We start from the raw sequence: 18,477 nt of genomic DNA, 5'->3' as shown, positions 1-18,477 counted from the left end.
AGTGGAAAATGAGGCATGTACACCAGATGATGAATCTGTGATGACCACAATGAAAGCTCCTGCAATCATGAGTATATTTCATAACATTGTAGCTCAGCAAATGCCTGCAACAGCTAGACTTCAATGTGAAATAGAGCAGTACTTGACTGATGGTTTAGTGCCTTACGTTGAAAAGTTCAATGTGTTGGATTGGTGGAAGGTGGCTGGAACCAGGTATCCGACCTTAAGGAAAGTAGCAAGAGACATATTTGCTATTCACGTAACAACAGTTGCTTCAGAGTCAGCCTTTAGTATAAGTGGCAGAAAGCTTAATGACCATAGAAGCCGACTTACACCTTATATGGTGGAGGTTCTAATGTGCTCGGAAGATTGGCTTCGAAACAAGTACATAGGTGACAAAATAGTGCACTTCATTAATATTTTCTCTTGCTGAAATGTTGTTGACGTTTGTCTACTTTTGTAGATGCTCACACAATAGAAACTAGCTTCTGGACTTGTCTTCAAGACATTCAAGAAGGGATGCAGGTTAGTACTTGGTAGTACTTAAGAATTCAAATCAAAGATATCTTGTATTCTTGTTATGATGTATCTTATTACTACTTCGGAATTGCACATCAAAGATATCTTGTATTCATGTTATCTTCTATTCTTGTTATCTTAGTAGTACATAAGAATTGCAAACTAAACATAGCTTGTACTCATTACTCTCAAGTTCTCATGTCTTGCAATTTATATGTCCCATACTAGGAATTGATGATTTGAGATGTCAAGGCTCATGAAGTGGAGAGAAGATGAAAGCAAGTCAAGTTGGTTTGGACCGTTCGGTTTCATGTTGGAGATGTTGAATCTATTTATGTGTTGAGATGTTGAACTTATTTGTGTGTTGAACCTATTTGCGGTCTTCAAACTTATTTATGTGTCGAACTTTGTGGTTGAAATGACTATGTATGCTGAAATATTTCCAAGTGCTGAACTTGACATATGTGCTGAAATTCTGAAACTATTGTTAAGTGCTGAAACTTGACATGTTTATGTGCTGAAATGCTGGAATATATGTGTGTGTACTCCTGGGAGTATGTACTCCCGCTATACATGCTGAAATGTGGTATATACTAATATACATGTGTGTGTGTGTGGTATATACTAATATATATAGGTAAATTGTGTGTGTTTGTGTGTTCAGATGCTGTAATATACATGCTGAAATGTGGTATATATTAATATACATACTGGAATGTGGTATGTACATGCTGTAAGTACATGGCAAAATTTTATTTGAAAGGTGATCCAGACGGGTATGGGTTACCCGCGGGTATTACCCACACCCGGCCGGGTACAGGTATGGGAAAGATATGATACCCGGGGTGCGGGTACGTGTATGGGTTTGGGCAGAAAAAATGGGACGGGTGAGGGTTTGGGCAAGCATTACCCGCACCTGAACCCTACGGATGCCATGAGGACGTGCATGCTGCATGATGCAAAAAATGAAGCAGGATCAAGTTTGCACAAAGATTACAACAAATAGGTTGGACGAACCACAGCTTAGATAAGACATTGTTAAAATCTCATCAAAATGAGATTTAGCAAACTCGATTCGAAAAATATTAAAATATTTTTTAAATGTTCATTAGTTTTTTTAAAAAAATCACAAATTTGAAGATGTGCTCACAAATTAAAAAATCACGAATTTCAATAAGTGTTCTGCGCACTTAAAAAAGTGTTCATGTATAAAAAATATCATGATTTGAAAAATGGAAAAGACAAAAATGGAAAGGAGAAGAACAACAAAACATAAAATAAACGTGCGCATTCACTCTACTGGGATAAATAAACAAGAAAAGAGCAATACTATTCTGGCAAAATTATTCATAAAAAAGAAATTTAATTCATACTTTCGCAACAAAAGAGTTGAGCCTTGTTTTTATAGATTTCACACAAAAACATAAAAATCTGCTACCTGAAAAATGACTTGCTATCTAAAAACACTCCCTCGGCACTCGAGATACAACATTAGCATGCATGAAATCTTTGATCAGAGAAAGCATTATTGAGAAATTTTTAGTCTACATGTATACACAAATGAAACAAGATTCTCCAAGTATGGACACATACTTGAACAAAAATTGCCAATCGCACTAAGCTAATCTTCATATATAGACACAAAAATTTAAAAGAAAAAAGAAAATAATGAGACAATGAAAAACACACAGGCAACCCGGCCCACAAAATGCACAGACAAAAAAGCAAAAAAATGGTATTGGGCCTGGCCCAAGAAAAATAATGTAACACACAAGATCGAGAAACGAAAGCAGCAATAGTAGCTTGAGCGACAACTCAGAAAAATAAAGGGAAATGTTTGTGTGCGTTTCGCGGGCCGGTCGTTCGTGTGATCGGGGGCGGAGCTACGTTGGGGCAAAATCAGACTGTAGCCCGCCCCATGTAGCAACAAATAGTGGAGGATTAACGAGGCCATAAAACAAAAGTTTGTCAGGTTAGCTTTAATATGCCTATTTGGCCCGCCTAAAGGATTTCCTGTAGCTCCGCCACTACGTGTGATGTACTATAAAATCGCTCCTGGCCACTCGTTTTGTTGGTCCTAGCGCCACCACTGCCCTCTCATCCTTATCTCATCCTCTTGCATTTCTCTTTCTCCTTTTTTTTCCATTGCCAGTCATGGGAGCGGTAGCCCCGACCTTGCTCATCTCTTTCCTCTCTCTACTCCTCCCTCCCCTACCTCCCGAGCTACAGAGGGCTATTGAGAGCGCGCGGTCAACACCCTTCAGAGAGCTGCTGCAAAAGGGGAATTGCGCAGCCAGGATGCACTCGTCACCATTGGTCGCCCAGGTGAGCTCGTCGCCATGGCGTGCGCGTCCTCGTCCTCGAATGCTGCCACAACACTTGAGACTGCTGCCCTCTTTTTCTGGGTAAGTGACGGCGGGCGTGGGGTGCTGCAAGCAGCGAAGCCCAGTGTTTTGAGGTAGGCGACGACGGGCTACAAGTGGGGCGGCACCGCCAACCACCTATGCGATTTCGCCGGCGAAGATGCTGCTACCCCGGCGTGGCGGAGCTGCAACCGTAGTTCGGCGGAGCTACAACCGTATGCTGGTGGAGTAGCAACCAGCAAGACAAATGCCAGAACCGGCGGCAGCCGTGTTGTGATGGCCACGACGGTGGTCCATAATTGCTGGAGCCAGCAAAAAAAATTGCTGGAAGCGGTGATTTTTTTGCTACGACCGTACTAACGATGATTCATAGTTTTGCTGGAAACGTTAAGTACTTTTGCTGGAAACCTTTTCTTTTTTTTTGTTGCAAGCATAATTTCTTCTTGTTATCACCGTTTTGATTCTTGGTGGAACAAACATCCATTACTTTTGTTACCATGGTCTTAGATTTTTGTTGGAACCAGAGTATTTTTCTGCTACAACTATTCTTTAGTTTCATTGGAACAAACACACTTTTTTTGTTTGCGATTTTGACGATGGCGAGCATGTCGGTGGTGAGTGTTGACGGCGAGCGATGTGGGCCGTCGCCACCGGAGGTGCAATCACAGGCCATAGCTGTTGTATGCGTGGAGTCAGCGACAAGTGCGGGAGGCAACGAGTGCGGCGACCGACAACGAGGACGGCCGGCGAGGTGCGGCAACCAAAGAGCGTGTGACACCGCAAGATGAAGGGCACGATGAGAGGGAGGGGGTCTATTTTTGTACGCACTCGTAAGGAAGACAAATGCGTCAATTGGACGGCTGCAGAGGGCTTAATTAGACGGCTGAAAGTGGACCAGCCGAAATATTAGGCCGGCATGCCGGCGTCTATTGATCGCCAAAAATAAACTAGCGATGTTGCACCAATCTTACAGTAGGTTTGATCCTACAACGAAGGACTTAGGGGGTGTTTGTTTACAGGGACTTTTTTGTGTAGGGACTAGAAAAAGTCCTTCTTAGAGACTTTTTTACCAAACGGGACTTTTTAGGGACTAAACTAGGCATTTGGGACTAAATAAAGAAGACTCTCAACGAGAGTCTTTTTGGGACGTTTTGGAACTTTTTCAACAATGCCCCTCCATGCACCCATTGGTCCGCCATCCCATAGTGTTGTTCGATTGTTATTTTTCTATATACTAGGGGCAACATGATCATTTAATAACCTCTAGAAAGGGACTAGGAACTTTTTAGTTTCTGAAAACAAACAGGAAGAGACTTTTTAGGGACTAGAGACTTTTTAATTGGGACTAGAAAAAGTCCTAGGACTAGAGAACCAAACACCACCTTAGTTGTGACACATTTAAATCTCATCTAGATAAGCTTGCCAAAACGACTTATATTGTGAAATGGAGGAAGTACGTGACATCTCAACTCCTACAAGTTTTTTGTTCCTAGGATATAATATTCACATCCTATGAACCAAAAGGGCGCGACGGCAAAACCTGTATGTAATCGAAAGCGACCTCGTGCCTAAAATCTGGACTAGCAGCAGAGTTTTCCCGGAGAGGGCTTGCATCGCATGTGGCTGTGGCTTTCCTTATGTGCTGACGTGCACTTGACAGTTGCAGCCGTGACACTTTCCCGCTGGAGGTGGAACCACTCCACGCTAGAGGTCGCTATTGTCCCATCGCTGGACGTTGGCCTGGAATCGCACCCTCGCAGCGTCTCCTTTTTAAGCTTCGGAAAGCTCTCCCAGGAATGGGGGCAAACGACCATTTGGTTAAAGATGTCATCTTATCCTACCTAATGCAATTGAATCCACAAAGTAGCCGTCGCGGCGTTCCTGGGATGCGTATCAAACATTACACCAACCGAACCATCAACTAGATAATGTAATCAGGATGGACAGAGTAGAGTATTATTATTTCAGACTGCCTGCACGTGTCTCCTCCCAGACACAGCCAACTTTGCTCCAGCGAAGCACGTCGCGTGTTAGCGAGATTATTATAACTTTATGGATCTGGATCTTAAAGAGCAACTACAATGCGAGGATCCAATCAGACGGCGATTTTATTCTTTTTTGTTCATTTTGATCGGCCTGATGGACACGTATATCCGTTTTCGTTTTTGGGTCGGCGCATGCGTCCAACGCTGGCCCGACCCATTTTTTAGGTCGCGCAAAAGAAACAGTACACAAATATTTCAAAAATAAAAAGTTATTAATTAAACATTAATGCCGGGCACAAAGGCCGTGAGAGTCCACGCGTCCATATTTATATTAATTGAAACATTAATTAAACCTAAACTACGATGAGGCGTGCTGCCCTAGGCATCCTCGTCGTCGACGTGGGGGCTGGGCCGGCCCAGGGAAACATCGTATTCCAGACTCTGGCGTCCGCCGCAGACTGGGCACGGCGCGCCTCCTCCTCGACCTCGTGACGCTCCTCCTCAGTGTCACGCTCCAGCATCTCGAGGTACTCGCCCTCGCGACGCTCCTCGGCCAACCTTTGTTGGCGCCATTGCTCGAGGTAGGCGCGCTCTTGCACCTTTGTCGACCTCATCCAGATCGGTGGTGCGCTGACCCATTCGCGCACCACCCCGGTCCAGGAGTAGCGCTTAATGGGGTCGGCTCCGGCTCGGCCTTGGCTGGGCACGGTGGGGCCAGCAGCGACACGACACAGTCGCCGGCCGCGGACAGCGCCATGGCCTCCGCCATGCGCGCCTTGTAAGCCGCCTCCTCCTCCTCCCTCTTTGCGCCGCTCCTCCTCCTTGTTCTCCCAGAGGACAACCGCCAGCGCTGTCTGGTAGGTGGCCTCCGCCACCTGGTCCTCGTCACACACGAGGAGGGGCGGCGGTGGGGAGCCATGCGAGACGTCGCGGACGCCGCACCTCCTGGGCTCCTTGTGTCCGAAGGCGAACCACCGCTGCCATGACGGCGAGTCGAACGCGTACGCCGGGTCTTGGCGTTGCTCCGGCGTCGCATCTTCTCCGCGTGCGCCCGTGCTGACCGCGGCGCCGCCGGCACTGGGATCCTTTCCGAATCCAAGTGCCAGTCATGCGACAGCATGACATCGGGGTAAGGGAGAGGGGCACGGTGCTCCCAATGCCTCTTCACCTGGTGCATGGGACGGTGATCCGCTGCCTTGACCGGCAGGAAGACGACGACGAAGGAAGGAAGGAGCACGCGGGGAGAGACGGCGGGGCCCTTGCCCTTTCCCTTGCTGGAGAAGACGCCCATTTGCGGTGGCTAGGGTTTGCTAGGCTTTTGTCGTCGGCGGGGGGCACAAGGGTGACGAGATGAGGACGAGACGTGTGGAAGCGGATGAGGACAGTCCCGCTCGAATTAAAAAAGGCCGCCCGGCATCTCTGACGCGTGGCTCCCGGTGGGCGGTCGTCATTAATAAAGCTGCCGTGGTAGTTGGATGGCCATCAGGTGAGGACGTGACGGACACCGAAAAAGCGCGCGATGCGTCTGCTTCGCGTCCGCGCCGATGCATTTCTACGCAAATTTGAACCACAAATAAATCCGCGCAGACACGTTTTGCAAATGGATTGGTATGTTGGGCCTTCATTTTTGTTCGCGTCAACCTGAACGTCGGACGAAGTGGGTAGCTGCGTTGAAGTTGCTCTAGGAGTGATACTACAAAGATGATACACCACACAGTATGTCGACAAATCAAAAGATGCGAGAAGAAGAAGAGGTCGCACGTACGTACACATCTTTCTTTGCTTGCGTGTGTCTGCGCTCGGATAACTCGGCCACGTACGTCCCCCCAGCCTCCGGAAAACTTGGCTACGTCTCCCTCTCTCCCCACCTCCCCGGAATAAATCCGTGACAAGCGACATGCCATGGCCCCGCACCGCAGGTCTCTCTCCCTCCCCCTTCGCCTCTCGCTCTGTATTTCTCCTCTCCGACGGAAACAGCCATCTCTGATCCTCCCGTGTCACCGCCGAGATGATTGCGCGCGGCCTGCTCCGATCCAATGCCTCATCGCAGGTCACCGCCCTCTCCCTCCTCTCCTCCCCTCTCCTCCCCTCCCCTTTCTTCCGCGCGCTAGGTACAACAACCGTCGAGCCGCGCCTGCCTGCGCCTGTGTGTGTGACGATGGTTCGGGGTCGCCGGCGCCGTCATTCGGGCGTCACGCCGGCGGCGATCGTTTCGTGAGAGGGAGGGGCCCCGGCCGTCTCGGCGGGCGGGCGGAGACGGAGGGCGCGCCTGATTGGTACCAGCCTCTTATTCAAATTCGGGCGTGAAGATTCTACATAAAGGGGGATTTCCATTTCATTCTATGTTTGTTCTCGATCCGCTCCGGTGATGGCCCGCGCGGTTCTGTGCCGGAATCTGCATCGCCTTTGGAATCTACCTTTATGCTTCTGAGGATATTTGTTGGGCACGGTTTTACTGTGCCTGATTCCATTCTGTTATTACCTTTAACGCTCCTCCTTACGTACATGAATAGTTGGGGAGTGTGGAATCACTCTGTTCTTCAGGCGGGGTCGAAACATTCCTGTATTTTTTTTTCATGTAAAAGTTGTGATGGCTATGATCAATGTTAGACATCCGATCCAGATGCTATTACTATGACATGATTGTTCCACTACTTTCGCAGCCGTTCAGACTTCACATCTTACCTGCCAACTTTTGCCATTGCCAAAGATTCCAAGCTCATGTGTGATCATTTATTTCATCGTCCTTAATTTACACTTTCACAGGCAAGCAAATTTGTGAAGTATTTAACCAGCGCCGGGGGCTTACAAGGGCATGCAGAGAGCTTGTCAGATGCATCAGTCAGACATTTCAGCTCAGCATCGTCTCCTCAGACGAACTCAACTGAAGAAAATGGGTATATCATCTTCTTTTATTATTATGATTGTATTTGTGGAATTATCACATAATTTTACTCTGTTATGCACTGGAGCGTATGCAGGTTTTGATTCTATATATTTACTACTAGCTACTGCTGACTTTGAATGCATAACCTTCCCAGGTTTAAGGGGCATGGCATGTTGGCACCATTCACAGCTGGATGGCAGAGCAATGATGTGCATCCGCTGGTTATTGAGAGATCTGAGGTTGCGACTCTCTAATTCTGCATTATACTGTATATATTTACTTTGTTACTTTGCTTGCAATGTAACATTTGATTTTGGAAATGGAAGCTTAAGATGTTCATTACTGTATGCTATGGTTGTGAGCTATGTATCTATGTTTGCCTTATACAATGTTAACCTGAATATGCAGGGGTCTTATGTTTATGACATCAACGGGAATAAGTATCTAGATTCTCTAGCAGGACTCTGGTGTACAGCTTTAGGTATGTACAAGTACAATCTTTGGAGTGTGATTATGTACCACAGAATTGTCCATTCTTTTGGATAATACCCTGCATTACCATTTTATTTTTGTGCATTTAAGAGTAATGTATACAGTCTAATTTCATTCATCTTCCATGGTTTCTTCAGGTGGTAGTGAGCCTCGATTAGTCAAAGCTGCAACTGACCAATTAAACAAGTTGCCCTTCTATCACTCCTTCTGGAACCGTACAACCAAACCAACATTGGTAAATTTCTGCGTTCTTTATTGACTATCGGTCTGTTAAAATCATTTTCGGACTTCGTGGATACTGATGATGGAGACGGCCTGTTGTTTTCAGGATCTTGCAGACGACCTTCTTAGCATGTTTACTGCAAGCAAAATGGGAAAGGCATTCTTCACAAATAGCGGTTCGGAAGCAAATGACTCACATGTATGATCGGTGGAACTACTGACCATTTCCTACTCTACTGTATTTTAAAACAATTTTTTTGGAATAACGTGCAGATGCTCTGTTCATTAAGAAGGGTAGCAACTATAGATACAATATATGTTGCTCTTACCGTCATTCGGCATTCGCATCTACAGAGAATCACTAAAAACTGTTTTACATTGTGTTATGTATGAGAAAGTGACACGAGCTTTTATTTAAATAACAAACGTACATAGTTTTTTTACCTTAAAGAACACATCGCTAGGAACCTTTTCTCAGGGAAAAAGTTGGGGCACTGAAACACAAACAGTAGGGTGGATTGTGAGATTTACATGGTTCCTCCACGTGTCAAAAGAGAGAACCTTTTGGGTGTTCCATTTCTAGAAGGCTAGTGTAGCTATTGTCCCTGGTTCACCATTTGCACTTTTTTGAGATGGCCATAGCCTTAGTTGTTTATTTCACTCAATATGTTTAGCTGATATATTTGCCATACTGAATGGCATAGTCATTTGGTGATAAGCACTAGTTATCTGTGCTGATGTGGAATTTGTTTTGTTCTCCCTCTTCTGGTTTCTCACAGCACTGCTGACACATTTACAACGTTTACACTTGTTCAGGTCAAACTGGTATGGTATTATAACAATGCATTGGGGAGGCCAAACAAGAAAAAGTTTATTGCACGATCAAAAGCGTAAGTAACATAGTTTCTCAATCTTTGATCTTCAAACTAGAAATATAGGGTTTTCTTTATTTGTAAGTAATTTTCAGTGGCATCAATTTCCATCCTGGGTCATGACTTCAATATTCTTGGGGTCTCGTTGTTATATTCTGTATGTAATTCAGAGGTACTTTGAGTTCCTTCTTACTACCGTTGTATTTATTGCAGATATCATGGATCAACATTAATATCAGCTAGTCTCACTGGGTGAGTATTGGCCTAAAAAAACCGTGTTTTTCTTCTTATGTGGATATTTCTTTCTATCAGTACCTACTACCTAGTACTTTGACGAATCTAGTAGTCCATTTCTTATTGATGCTTAATTTATTTGCTAATCGCTTCTGTATCTTTAGTCTTCCTGCCCTGCACCAGAAGTTCGATCTGCCAGCACCTTTTGTTCTGCACACAGACTGCCCTCACTACTGGCGCTTCCATCTTCCTGGTACTCTTTATTTCAAAATTTAGTTTTATGATCAATGCAGCATTTTTGTTACTAATGAAATTGTTTTGGTGGGGGGCAGGTGAGACAGAAGAAGAATTTGCAACAAGACTTGCCAAAAATTTAGAGGATCTTATCCTCAAGGAAGGACCAGAAACAGTAAGGTTTTCTTGTCACCAAACTTATATTTATGCAATAGGTCCCAAGTATACTACTTGACTCATGCATTTTTCTCCTGTTAGATTGCTGCGTTCATTGCTGAGCCTGTCATGGGTGCTGGTGGTGTCATCCCTCCTCCAAAGACCTATTTTGATAAGGTGGTTTTAAAATCCTTGAGCTACATCTTTTGATAGATTACGTAAGGGGAAGGAGACTCTTCAATTCATTTATTTGACCCCACTGTTAAGTTCCAGTGAAGCTAAGATTACACTTTACTGAGCTTTCTAAATACTTCTTCACTCTCTTATGCTGCAGTAGTTCCACAGAAACATCTTTTTTTAGCAGAATCCACAGAAACATTATTGCCTGATGAACCCTTAAAGCTAGTGTATATATTAGGTTGCTTCTATATAGTGGACTTGAATTCTTCTTTTCCTTGTTTATCTTATCTCATCTTCCTGTCTGCCTACAGGTTCAAGCTGTGGTTAAGAAGTATGACATCCTTTTCATAGTAGATGAGGTACTTTAAACTCACGTGTGAAGTCAAACACAAAACAAAATACTAGATAGTGCAGGAACACAGGAAACTTCTGTATGCAGTCGTTATTAACTGATGATGTGTTTCAGGTCATTACCGCATTTGGAAGGTTGGGAACCATGTTCGGATCTGATATGTATAACATCAAGCCAGATTTAGTCACCTTGGCCAAGGTGAATATCCTTTCACAACAGTATATCAGTAAATATTAATTATCCGATGTCAGCCGAGCCTGCCAATTTCATGAAAACAGGCTCTTTCGTCTGCGTATGTGCCCATTGGAGCGACTCTTGTTAGCCCCGAAATAGCAGCTGTGGTTGATTCTCAGAGCAATAAGCTAGGTAAGTGAATGGCATTGCGTGAGCTTAATTAGTCATATCTGTGTTGGCATGTCTCTAGCCTTTTTTTTAAGGATATGTGAGCTTCACAAATGTGATGTGCGCTGAGCTGCTGTCTTTTTCTTGCAGGTTCATTTGCTCATGGCTTTACATACTCTGGCCATCCAGTTGCTTGTGCTGTCGCCATTGAGGCGTTGAAAATCTATCGGTATACTGCACTTCCCATAGCACACAGAGCCCCTACCTCTGCCCGTATTTGCTTTCTTGTCCTTACGAATCTTTCGCAAACTATATGGTATCAGGGAAAGGAATATTCCTGATCATGTGAAGCAAATCGCTCCACGCTTCCAGGAGGGAACGAAGGCCTTTGCAGGAAGTCCAATTGTTGGGGAGGTACCCTGCTCTTGTTTGTCTCAGCGGACTCTTTTCTTGTTCAAAAGCATAATCGACATGCTCCTGTATGCAGATCCGTGGTGTAGGATTGATACTCGGAACTGAGTTCGCCAATAATAAATCACGAGATGACCCATTCCCTGCTGAATGGGGTAAGTAACAAGTCATAGCTTGGAACCACTCTCACTGGAGCATTGTTATACTAGTACTCCCTCCGTAAACTAATATAAGATTTAGATTGCTATTTTAGTGATCTAAACGCTCTTATATTAGTTTACAGAGGGAGTAGAAGTTTATCATCCCAGAAATATAGAACGACTGGTCGTGTTCCAGAATATACATACGTTCACTGAACCAGAAAGTATCCTTACAAACTGTTTCCCTGATGGCATATTCAGGTGTTGGTGCTATCTTCGGACAGGAGTGCCAGAAGCGTGGCATGCTGGTCAGGGTTGCCGGCGACAGCATTATGATGTCACCGCCATTGACAATGACCCCTGGCGAAGTTGATGAGGTAAGATCAGAAATAACAGTAGCACCATCATCCTTTACTTTTCTCCGGACACCACTGAACTTATCTCGCTCTGAAACTCTTATCAGCTGGTGAGCATATACGGAGAAGCTATGAAGTCCACGGAGGAGAGAGTGGCGGAGCTCAAATCGAAGAAAAACTAGACAAGATGCAGCACAACGATGATGATAACGTCGACTGCGGCGATGGTCTCGGATGTGTACAGAATAATTCCTCGCTGTCAGGTGGTAATAACGCACCGGAACGGACGCTGTTCTTGATGCGCGGAATGGCAAAGCATTCTTTCACCGAGCGATGGTGATTGACGACTTGATTACAGACAAGATAGATTTTGGTACATTCTTACCTCGAAAGATAATCTGCCAAATAAAGCCGTTTATAAGCTTGCCACTTTGATAATCTCTTGTACTGACACAATTTGAAACAATTTGAAAGAATTCCTTTAAGATCTCTTGTACGGACCTACGTATGAATCGTTCAAATTTGATGATGTTCCTCAGAAGAGAAGAAACGAAAGAAATGTGAGATGGTGCAATGTCTAAAATAATCGCGCATGGCTGCCGTGCCGACACATTAGCTAGCGACGCAGCATCCGGCGGCGGCTTCTAAGCGCAGACGAGCGAGACGTCGTCGACGACGGGCCCGCAGAGCGAGCCGCTGCCGTCGGACATGGTGTGGTAGCCGGAGCTATACAGCACCACCCGCGTGCGGCTCCCCTCCGCCGTGAACGACAGCGCGCCGCGCGCGCGCCCGCCCGTGCCCCGGGAATGGTACTCCACGGCGGCGGTCCCCTGCGCCCCCGTGGCCGCCGCCACCACGCGCATGGGCTGCAGCTCCGGCCCGCACGCCACGCACCCGTCCCCGGCGTCCCCGACGGAGAACTCCATCCGGCACGCGCTCCCCGGCACGGTGTCCACCTCCTGCACCAGCGCCGCCTCCACGCCGGCCACCAGCTCCACGGCGCGCGATCCGCCGGGCACCGCGTGGCGCGCCGCGTCCACGTACTTGGCCGCCTTGGAGTAGGACATGACCATCCACCCGGGCAGCGGCGACACGGCGCCCTCGCCCATGGGCGGCACCAGCACCCCGCACGTCGACCCCGGGGCGACGTACGGCCCCTCCTCGAAGCCCCCGTTCCTCAGCAGGTTGCCGCCGGCGGCCTCGGCGGCAGGGTGGAGGGTCTTGATGGCGACGGCGTCGACGAGGGGCCCGCAGGCGGGGTCCTCCGCGCCGCCGCCGTCGTCGCTGTGGTGGATGACGAGCGTGACGACGCCCCGCTCGGCGTGGAAGGCCCAGGCATACGAGTCCCAGCCGCTGGCGCTGTACACGGTCTGGATGGGGAGCTCCCGGCCGGGCGCGTCGGCGGCGGCGTCGGGGACGACGGAGAGGCGGAGGCGCTCGGACTGGCCGCAGGTGCGCGCGGCGCTGAAGGTGACGGAGTAGCGGGCGCCGCGGGTGACGCTGAGCTGCTGCCGGACGGAGGCGCCGCTGCCGAGGCGCACGGCGTGCGCGCCCTCCGGCACCGGCAGGACCATGCCGTCGCCCGGCCGGTCCGTCCCCGACTCGACGTACTCCACGGGGCCGGCGGCCTTCCAGTAGGGGATGGCGTGCGCGCCCGTGACCCTCGTGCCGTTCATCTGCGACCTGTTCGGCGGGTACTCGAAGTTGCCGTTCAGCAGCGGGCCTGCATGCATGCATGCATGCAGCGGGCACAAATTAGTGATGGCATATTGGCATGCATGATGTGTCAGTGTCAGGCAGTGAACCGTCAACCTAGAGTAGATCTCAGGCGTTGACATTCTGCATAATAATCTGAACCATACATGTACCCACCCGTACGCAGCACGTTAGAGTGCAGAGCCCTGATTTGATCTCTGTGGTTCTAACAGGTCAATGCCGGCAATTTTCAAGAAAATGTTAGGAGTACTTTTTTTACACTCCGTCGACTCATAGATGAATCAATTTTGTGCACCCTGGTTTGATTCCTTTTGCACGATATCGTGCGAATAATTACAAGTCAACGCCAGCATTTTTCTAGGGAGTACTCCCTCAGTTCCAAATCAAATCAAGTTGTACTCTATTGTTGAACTTCTCCTTCAGTTCCAAATGAAAAATATGCTACTTCAATGTCAGTTTAAAACCGCGGCACTTATTCCGGAGAAGCGAGGAAGCGAAGAGCTTCCGAACGGGCCCTTATTATGGATCGGAGGAAGTATTACATAGTACAACGGTATATTTTGTGATGGATATTATAATGAAACTAATTTGATGTTGTTGATATGCAAATATATTGTCCCCTCTTTCTATCAGTTCAAACTTTCGGATGAAATAATTGGAGCATTAATTCAATATGGTATCGATGCTAAAAGGTCTCGGGTTCAAAACAATGCTAACACGGTATTAGAAAAGAAGATATTTGTGCCCACATCAATCCCACGCATGACTACAAAAAGGCCTAGATGCGAGGAAGAGTTTTGAAATATATCGCCCGTCTCATTCCATCGGTTTGAATTTTTGGAGTAACTGGTTGAACCACAAATTCAATTATCTTGACACATTTTTCTATAGACTTTCAAATTTTAAAAAGGTTGACATAAATCAAAGCTAGATCTTCAAATTTGCTAACATTTTATTAGATTTAGTGAAGTTTGACATAGGAGGGCCTGCCCCATCGGAATCCAAAACACCATCCCCAAGGGCTAATCTGAGAGGTCTTTTGGGGCTGAGCAACCCCACGTCTGTCATTTTACGAGCTCAATTTCATGCCTCTCTGTGTACATGGCTTAGTGAGTTGTTGTTATCCCATGTTGTGCTATCCTTCTTCTATCAATGAAAAGATATGCAACTTTTGCGTATTCATGAAAAAGAAGGAAAAAAGGTTTGACATAGGAAATCCTTGCTCAGCTTGCTGTTGCTGGCGGTGGCGACACCTGCGGGTGCCGTGTCCTTGTTGAAGGCGCTGCCATGGTCTTTTGTCTGTGTCCCGCTTCGCGCACCGGGGGAAACCCCCAGGTCTGGTTCACCAGATCGGACAGCGGCGGCATCCCGACGTCGTATCCTTCTTGAAGGCGCGGTCTTGGTTGCTCGTGGCGTCTCCAGTGTTGGAATTAAAGATGGTGGACGCCAAGCTTGGTTTTGGGCTGCTTCTCAGGGCATGGGCATTCGGGGCGCAATGTACGACATTGTCGGTGCCTCATCCATGGCTTCTTCCTCCTGTTCAGCCAAATCCTGCTTCCCACTTGCCAACTCCTCTAGGCGCTTAAGGTGGGGGTACGTTGATTTGGTCTGTCCTGGAGCGGTGGCCGTGCGACGGTGGTGCCTTGTGATGGTTGTGACGCGGTCTAGGTGCTCTGGGTCTTGTCTCCTCGCCTTCCTTGGCTGGAGTTTGAGCTAGGAGAGTGTATGCTGTGTTGTATTCTTTCCCACTTCCCCCTCTTTTATCTATGTTACTCTTGTTCTCTCCTACCTATTAATGAAATGATATGCAAGCTTTGCGTATTCGCGAAAAAAAAGCACAGTCGATCAAGATTTCTGACGAGCTGGAGGGGGGGGGGACATGGTTGGAGTTGCGAGTCAAGGTAAAGGTGGCGGCCATGATACAGGAGAAAGAAGGGAAAATGCGACCCATTTGGATTTGGGTCGAACTGTAAGTAACTGAAAAGAATTGTGTATGGAAAAGGTTGCCGTCCCCAGTCGGCAGTGTGGCATCCAATGGCTAGCACAGAATGGTAATTAAACTTAGACAATAGATTGTTAAGAAAAAACTGAGACAATAGACGGGTATTTCCTATGCATCTTTGCAACACACGTAGCTAGAATGTATGCGAACATGACCAAAGACGTTCGAACTACCTAACCAAGTGACGGTCGATCGCTAGACGGCAATCGCATTTAACGAACGACTAATCACTCATGGATGCAGGCAAGATGTAAACAGTGCAGTAGCTTTGGCGATGCTCTCACCATCTACGTCGGGGGCAGCTCGGGCTGCCGCGAAGGCGAGCAGTAGCACCGCGGCGCAGCGCGCGCCGCCGACCACCATCGATTCGATCGATCTCCTCCTGGCGATCGATCCGCTGATCGAAATACCGGTGCACGATCTACTGGGTGAACAGGTGAAGTGAAGTGAAGTGAAGGTGGTTTGTTCCAATTTTATAGGAAGACGACGGATCGCAGGTGTGCGGTGTCCGTGGCAGCAGGGTCCAGGGTGGTGACTTCGCGGAAGGCGCCGGTCGGTGGAGCTCAACTGGCCGTCGTCAGTCCGGCAGCCTGGCTGCCTCCCCCTCGGCCCGCCGCCGCGTGCGTGCGGTCACGTGCTGTGCTGCTGTGTGCGCCTGCACCGCCGTTGCGATTCCCGTGCATTCCCTCGATCGCCCACGGGCACGGCTGAGGATGGAGGACGGCGGCACACGCCTACGCGCGCTTTGACTCTCTTCCATGGCCACATGGCCGTGTTTCCTCCGTGCCTTGCGGAATGCCCGATGGCCCATCAATGCGACAGTACGCCGTGTGTTCCTCGCGACACCGTGCCACTGCCGGAGTGCCGTCCGGTTTCCTCCGTGCCTTGCGGAAACGCAGGCGTGCGTAGGCGAGGCGGGCAGCGCCGTCCGGCGTCCGAAGTCCACTGCGCCCATGGCCACGGGGGAAAGGTTTCCGCGTCAACAAATTTGTCACTGCAATAAGTCATGGACTGGGCCACTGGGGGCGCTTGGGCAGCAGGCCAGGAGGTCGCTCTTAGCTGGGCCACGAGCCGAGTACGCATGCCGGGCCGTCTGAACGGGCTCACGGGCTCATGGCTGTTGTTGTTTTTTAAACATGGTCTGACGGTTGTTGGAATGAAGGCCGAGCGATGCATTTCCGGTGTTTTTTTTTCCAAAATACATTTCCGGTGTTAACCTGGCTAGCTTGAGCGTCAACCTAGGTTCTTCAAAAGAATAAAGGAAACTTTATCGTCAACCTGCTCTCCAAGCATCCTTGGTACGTACGCAGTGTACATGGGAAATGCTCAGCTACCACTCCATGCTCGTAAGCTGGCTTAGCTGAGCTAGCTCGTACTAGTGTTTGGGCGCTATAGTTTGGGTTTTGTACTCTAATGGGCACTGACAGCACGGCCATTATCAGCTCCTGCTTTTTCATGCCGTATATGATTATAAGTTGAATGACGGATAGCACCGAACTGTCTCGCTCGGAACCCTTTTCAGCTGGTGAGATGTATCCATGAGAGGAGAGAGTGTCGGCCGGATCCGATCCAACAAGAACCAGGCGATGCCGTCTCTTTTAACTTGTACGACGAGGATGATCATAATGTCGTCGGCGATGATGACATCGGCTGTGAAGAGAACAATCTGCTCGCTGCCAGATGGTAATAGTGCACCGGAATGGACACTGTTCGTGATGTAGAAAACTGTGAACTATTCTTGCGCCAAAGACTATTAAACATTGGTCCACTAACCATGGTTGAACTTCTGATTATGTTGAACAGAGCATGGTCGCGTCGAACCAAACATCCCTACAGATTCTAAGGGCATATCCAAGGGGCCTTCGTCAAACGGACGCCTCCAAATATTCCAAAGCATCAAGAATCATAAGTAGCACAATGCATCAATAATCCAAAGAGAAATGTTTTAATGCAAAAATATTCCACAACCCAATCGTAATACAGTTTTGAAATAAATTGGCTCAAATTTAAATTCAACACATTCTTACATATGCTATTATTGTTCATATGAACCGCCCACAAGTGCTACACCAGATTATTTTGAAGTTGTGTATGGGTTTCTCAATTGCGAATCTGAGAAGAGCATCTACAACCAGAATTATCAATTACGGGTCCCTATACGTCCGCGGACTCGTCCAGACACACCCGTGGACAGTGACCGGACGACTCTCAAATAATGCGTTTTGCAACCATAATCCCTATTTCAAAAATATCAAATACACGCAAACACATGCACGCCGATGATCTTGGCCAAATATTATTCAATGCACATAAATACAAATTGTGTGTACTTAAGAATACATAGTTCAAACATAAATATTGTTCATAGTGCATAATTGATAAACTAAAAGCAAAGTTTACTGATTTCCAGTGTGGACCCGCATATGCTCCACAAGATCATTCAACATGCACATGTTGATCTCGCAATTGTCGATGCTTTTCCAAAAAGTTTGCAATACTCTCTGCCCCTTGTTCCAGGAGGCGGACATGAGTTCTGGGCTTCTCAATATCATGTGTGCGTGCTGGCCCTTCATCCTCATCCTCGACAATCATGTTGTGCAAGATTACAAAACATGTCATGAGCCGCCAAAGTGTCTCCACTTCGCACATTATCGCAACTCCACAAATCCGACGAGGCGATGAACTCGTTGAATAAGAATTCATCAAGGTCAGAGTTCGCATAGCCATTATTCCATGATGAATCCATTGAATGACCTAGAAATGATGACCGAAAGAATCAAAATCTAGCTCTGTCACTTCACCGAACACGTAGAGCGCGAGGTGTATATATGGGAGAATTGAACGTATCGATATGACGTTCGGTGGTGGAGAACCACGGTCAGCGGCGGTGTGGATTGCGGCTTCCGGTGGCTAAGCCCTAGGTTGGGGATGACAGCGGAGCAACGATGCCGGCGGAACTCTGGTGACGACTCTGTGGATGAGGGCCAACAATAGAGAGGAGGAGAGGACTGGTC

General features: G+C 47.6%; 2 protein-coding genes across 2 annotated transcripts; one reads left to right on the top strand and one right to left on the bottom strand.

Annotated features, from left to right (window-relative positions):
- Positions 1-6,763: 6,763 nt before the first annotated feature.
- On the top strand, positions 6,764-12,230 carry LOC119356197 (gamma-aminobutyrate transaminase 1, mitochondrial-like). The gene is made up of 19 exons (XM_037623128.1): positions 6,764-6,917; positions 7,634-7,764; positions 7,909-7,993; positions 8,163-8,235; positions 8,384-8,481; positions 8,575-8,667; positions 9,285-9,358; positions 9,554-9,592; positions 9,739-9,827; positions 9,907-9,983; positions 10,067-10,141; positions 10,456-10,503; positions 10,611-10,694; positions 10,775-10,862; positions 10,989-11,067; positions 11,162-11,252; positions 11,326-11,404; positions 11,651-11,766; positions 11,853-12,230. The coding sequence occupies exons 1-19, from the start codon at positions 6,876-6,878 to the stop codon at positions 11,925-11,927; spliced, it is 1,536 nt and encodes a 511-aa protein (XP_037479025.1). The 5' UTR covers positions 6,764-6,875; the 3' UTR covers positions 11,928-12,230.
- A 139-nt stretch (positions 12,231-12,369) lies between these two features.
- Positions 12,370-15,882, bottom strand: LOC119356198. The gene is made up of 2 exons (XM_037623129.1): positions 15,748-15,882; positions 12,370-13,468 (listed from the first exon to the last, which is right to left on the bottom strand). The coding sequence occupies exons 1-2, from the start codon at positions 15,824-15,826 to the stop codon at positions 12,390-12,392; spliced, it is 1,158 nt and encodes a 385-aa protein (XP_037479026.1). The 5' UTR covers positions 15,827-15,882; the 3' UTR covers positions 12,370-12,389.
- Positions 15,883-18,477: the final 2,595 nt, after the last annotated feature.

Source organism: Triticum dicoccoides, chromosome 2A, assembly GCF_002162155.2.
Source record: "Triticum dicoccoides isolate Atlit2015 ecotype Zavitan chromosome 2A, WEW_v2.0, whole genome shotgun sequence".
In the NCBI taxonomy this organism is placed as follows: Eukaryota; Viridiplantae; Streptophyta; class Magnoliopsida; order Poales; family Poaceae; genus Triticum; species Triticum dicoccoides.
Note: the sequence above shows the minus strand (reverse complement) of the source record. Positions and strands in the feature narration are given on the sequence as shown.

What these genes read in the sequence shown, in the direction of transcription:
- LOC119356197 (XM_037623128.1), top strand. Translation starts at nt 6,876, where the DNA reads ATGATTGCGCGCGGCCTGCTCCGATCCAATGCCTCATCGCAG. An exon ending in CGGAAGCAAATGACTCACAT is followed by an intron (nt 8,668 to 9,284) that starts GTATGATCGGTG and finishes ACACTTGTTCAG; the next exon opens with GTCAAACTGGTATGGTATTA. An exon ending in ATTTAGTCACCTTGGCCAAG is followed by an intron (nt 10,695 to 10,774) that starts GTGAATATCCTT and finishes TCATGAAAACAG; the next exon opens with GCTCTTTCGTCTGCGTATGT.
- LOC119356198 (XM_037623129.1), bottom strand. Translation starts at nt 15,826, where the DNA reads ATGGTGGTCGGCGGCGCGCGCTGCGCCGCGGTGCTACTGCTCGCCTTC. An exon ending in AGCTGCCCCCGACGTAGATG is followed by an intron (nt 13,469 to 15,747) that starts GTGAGAGCATCG and finishes GCATGCATGCAG; the next exon opens with GCCCGCTGCTGAACGGCAAC.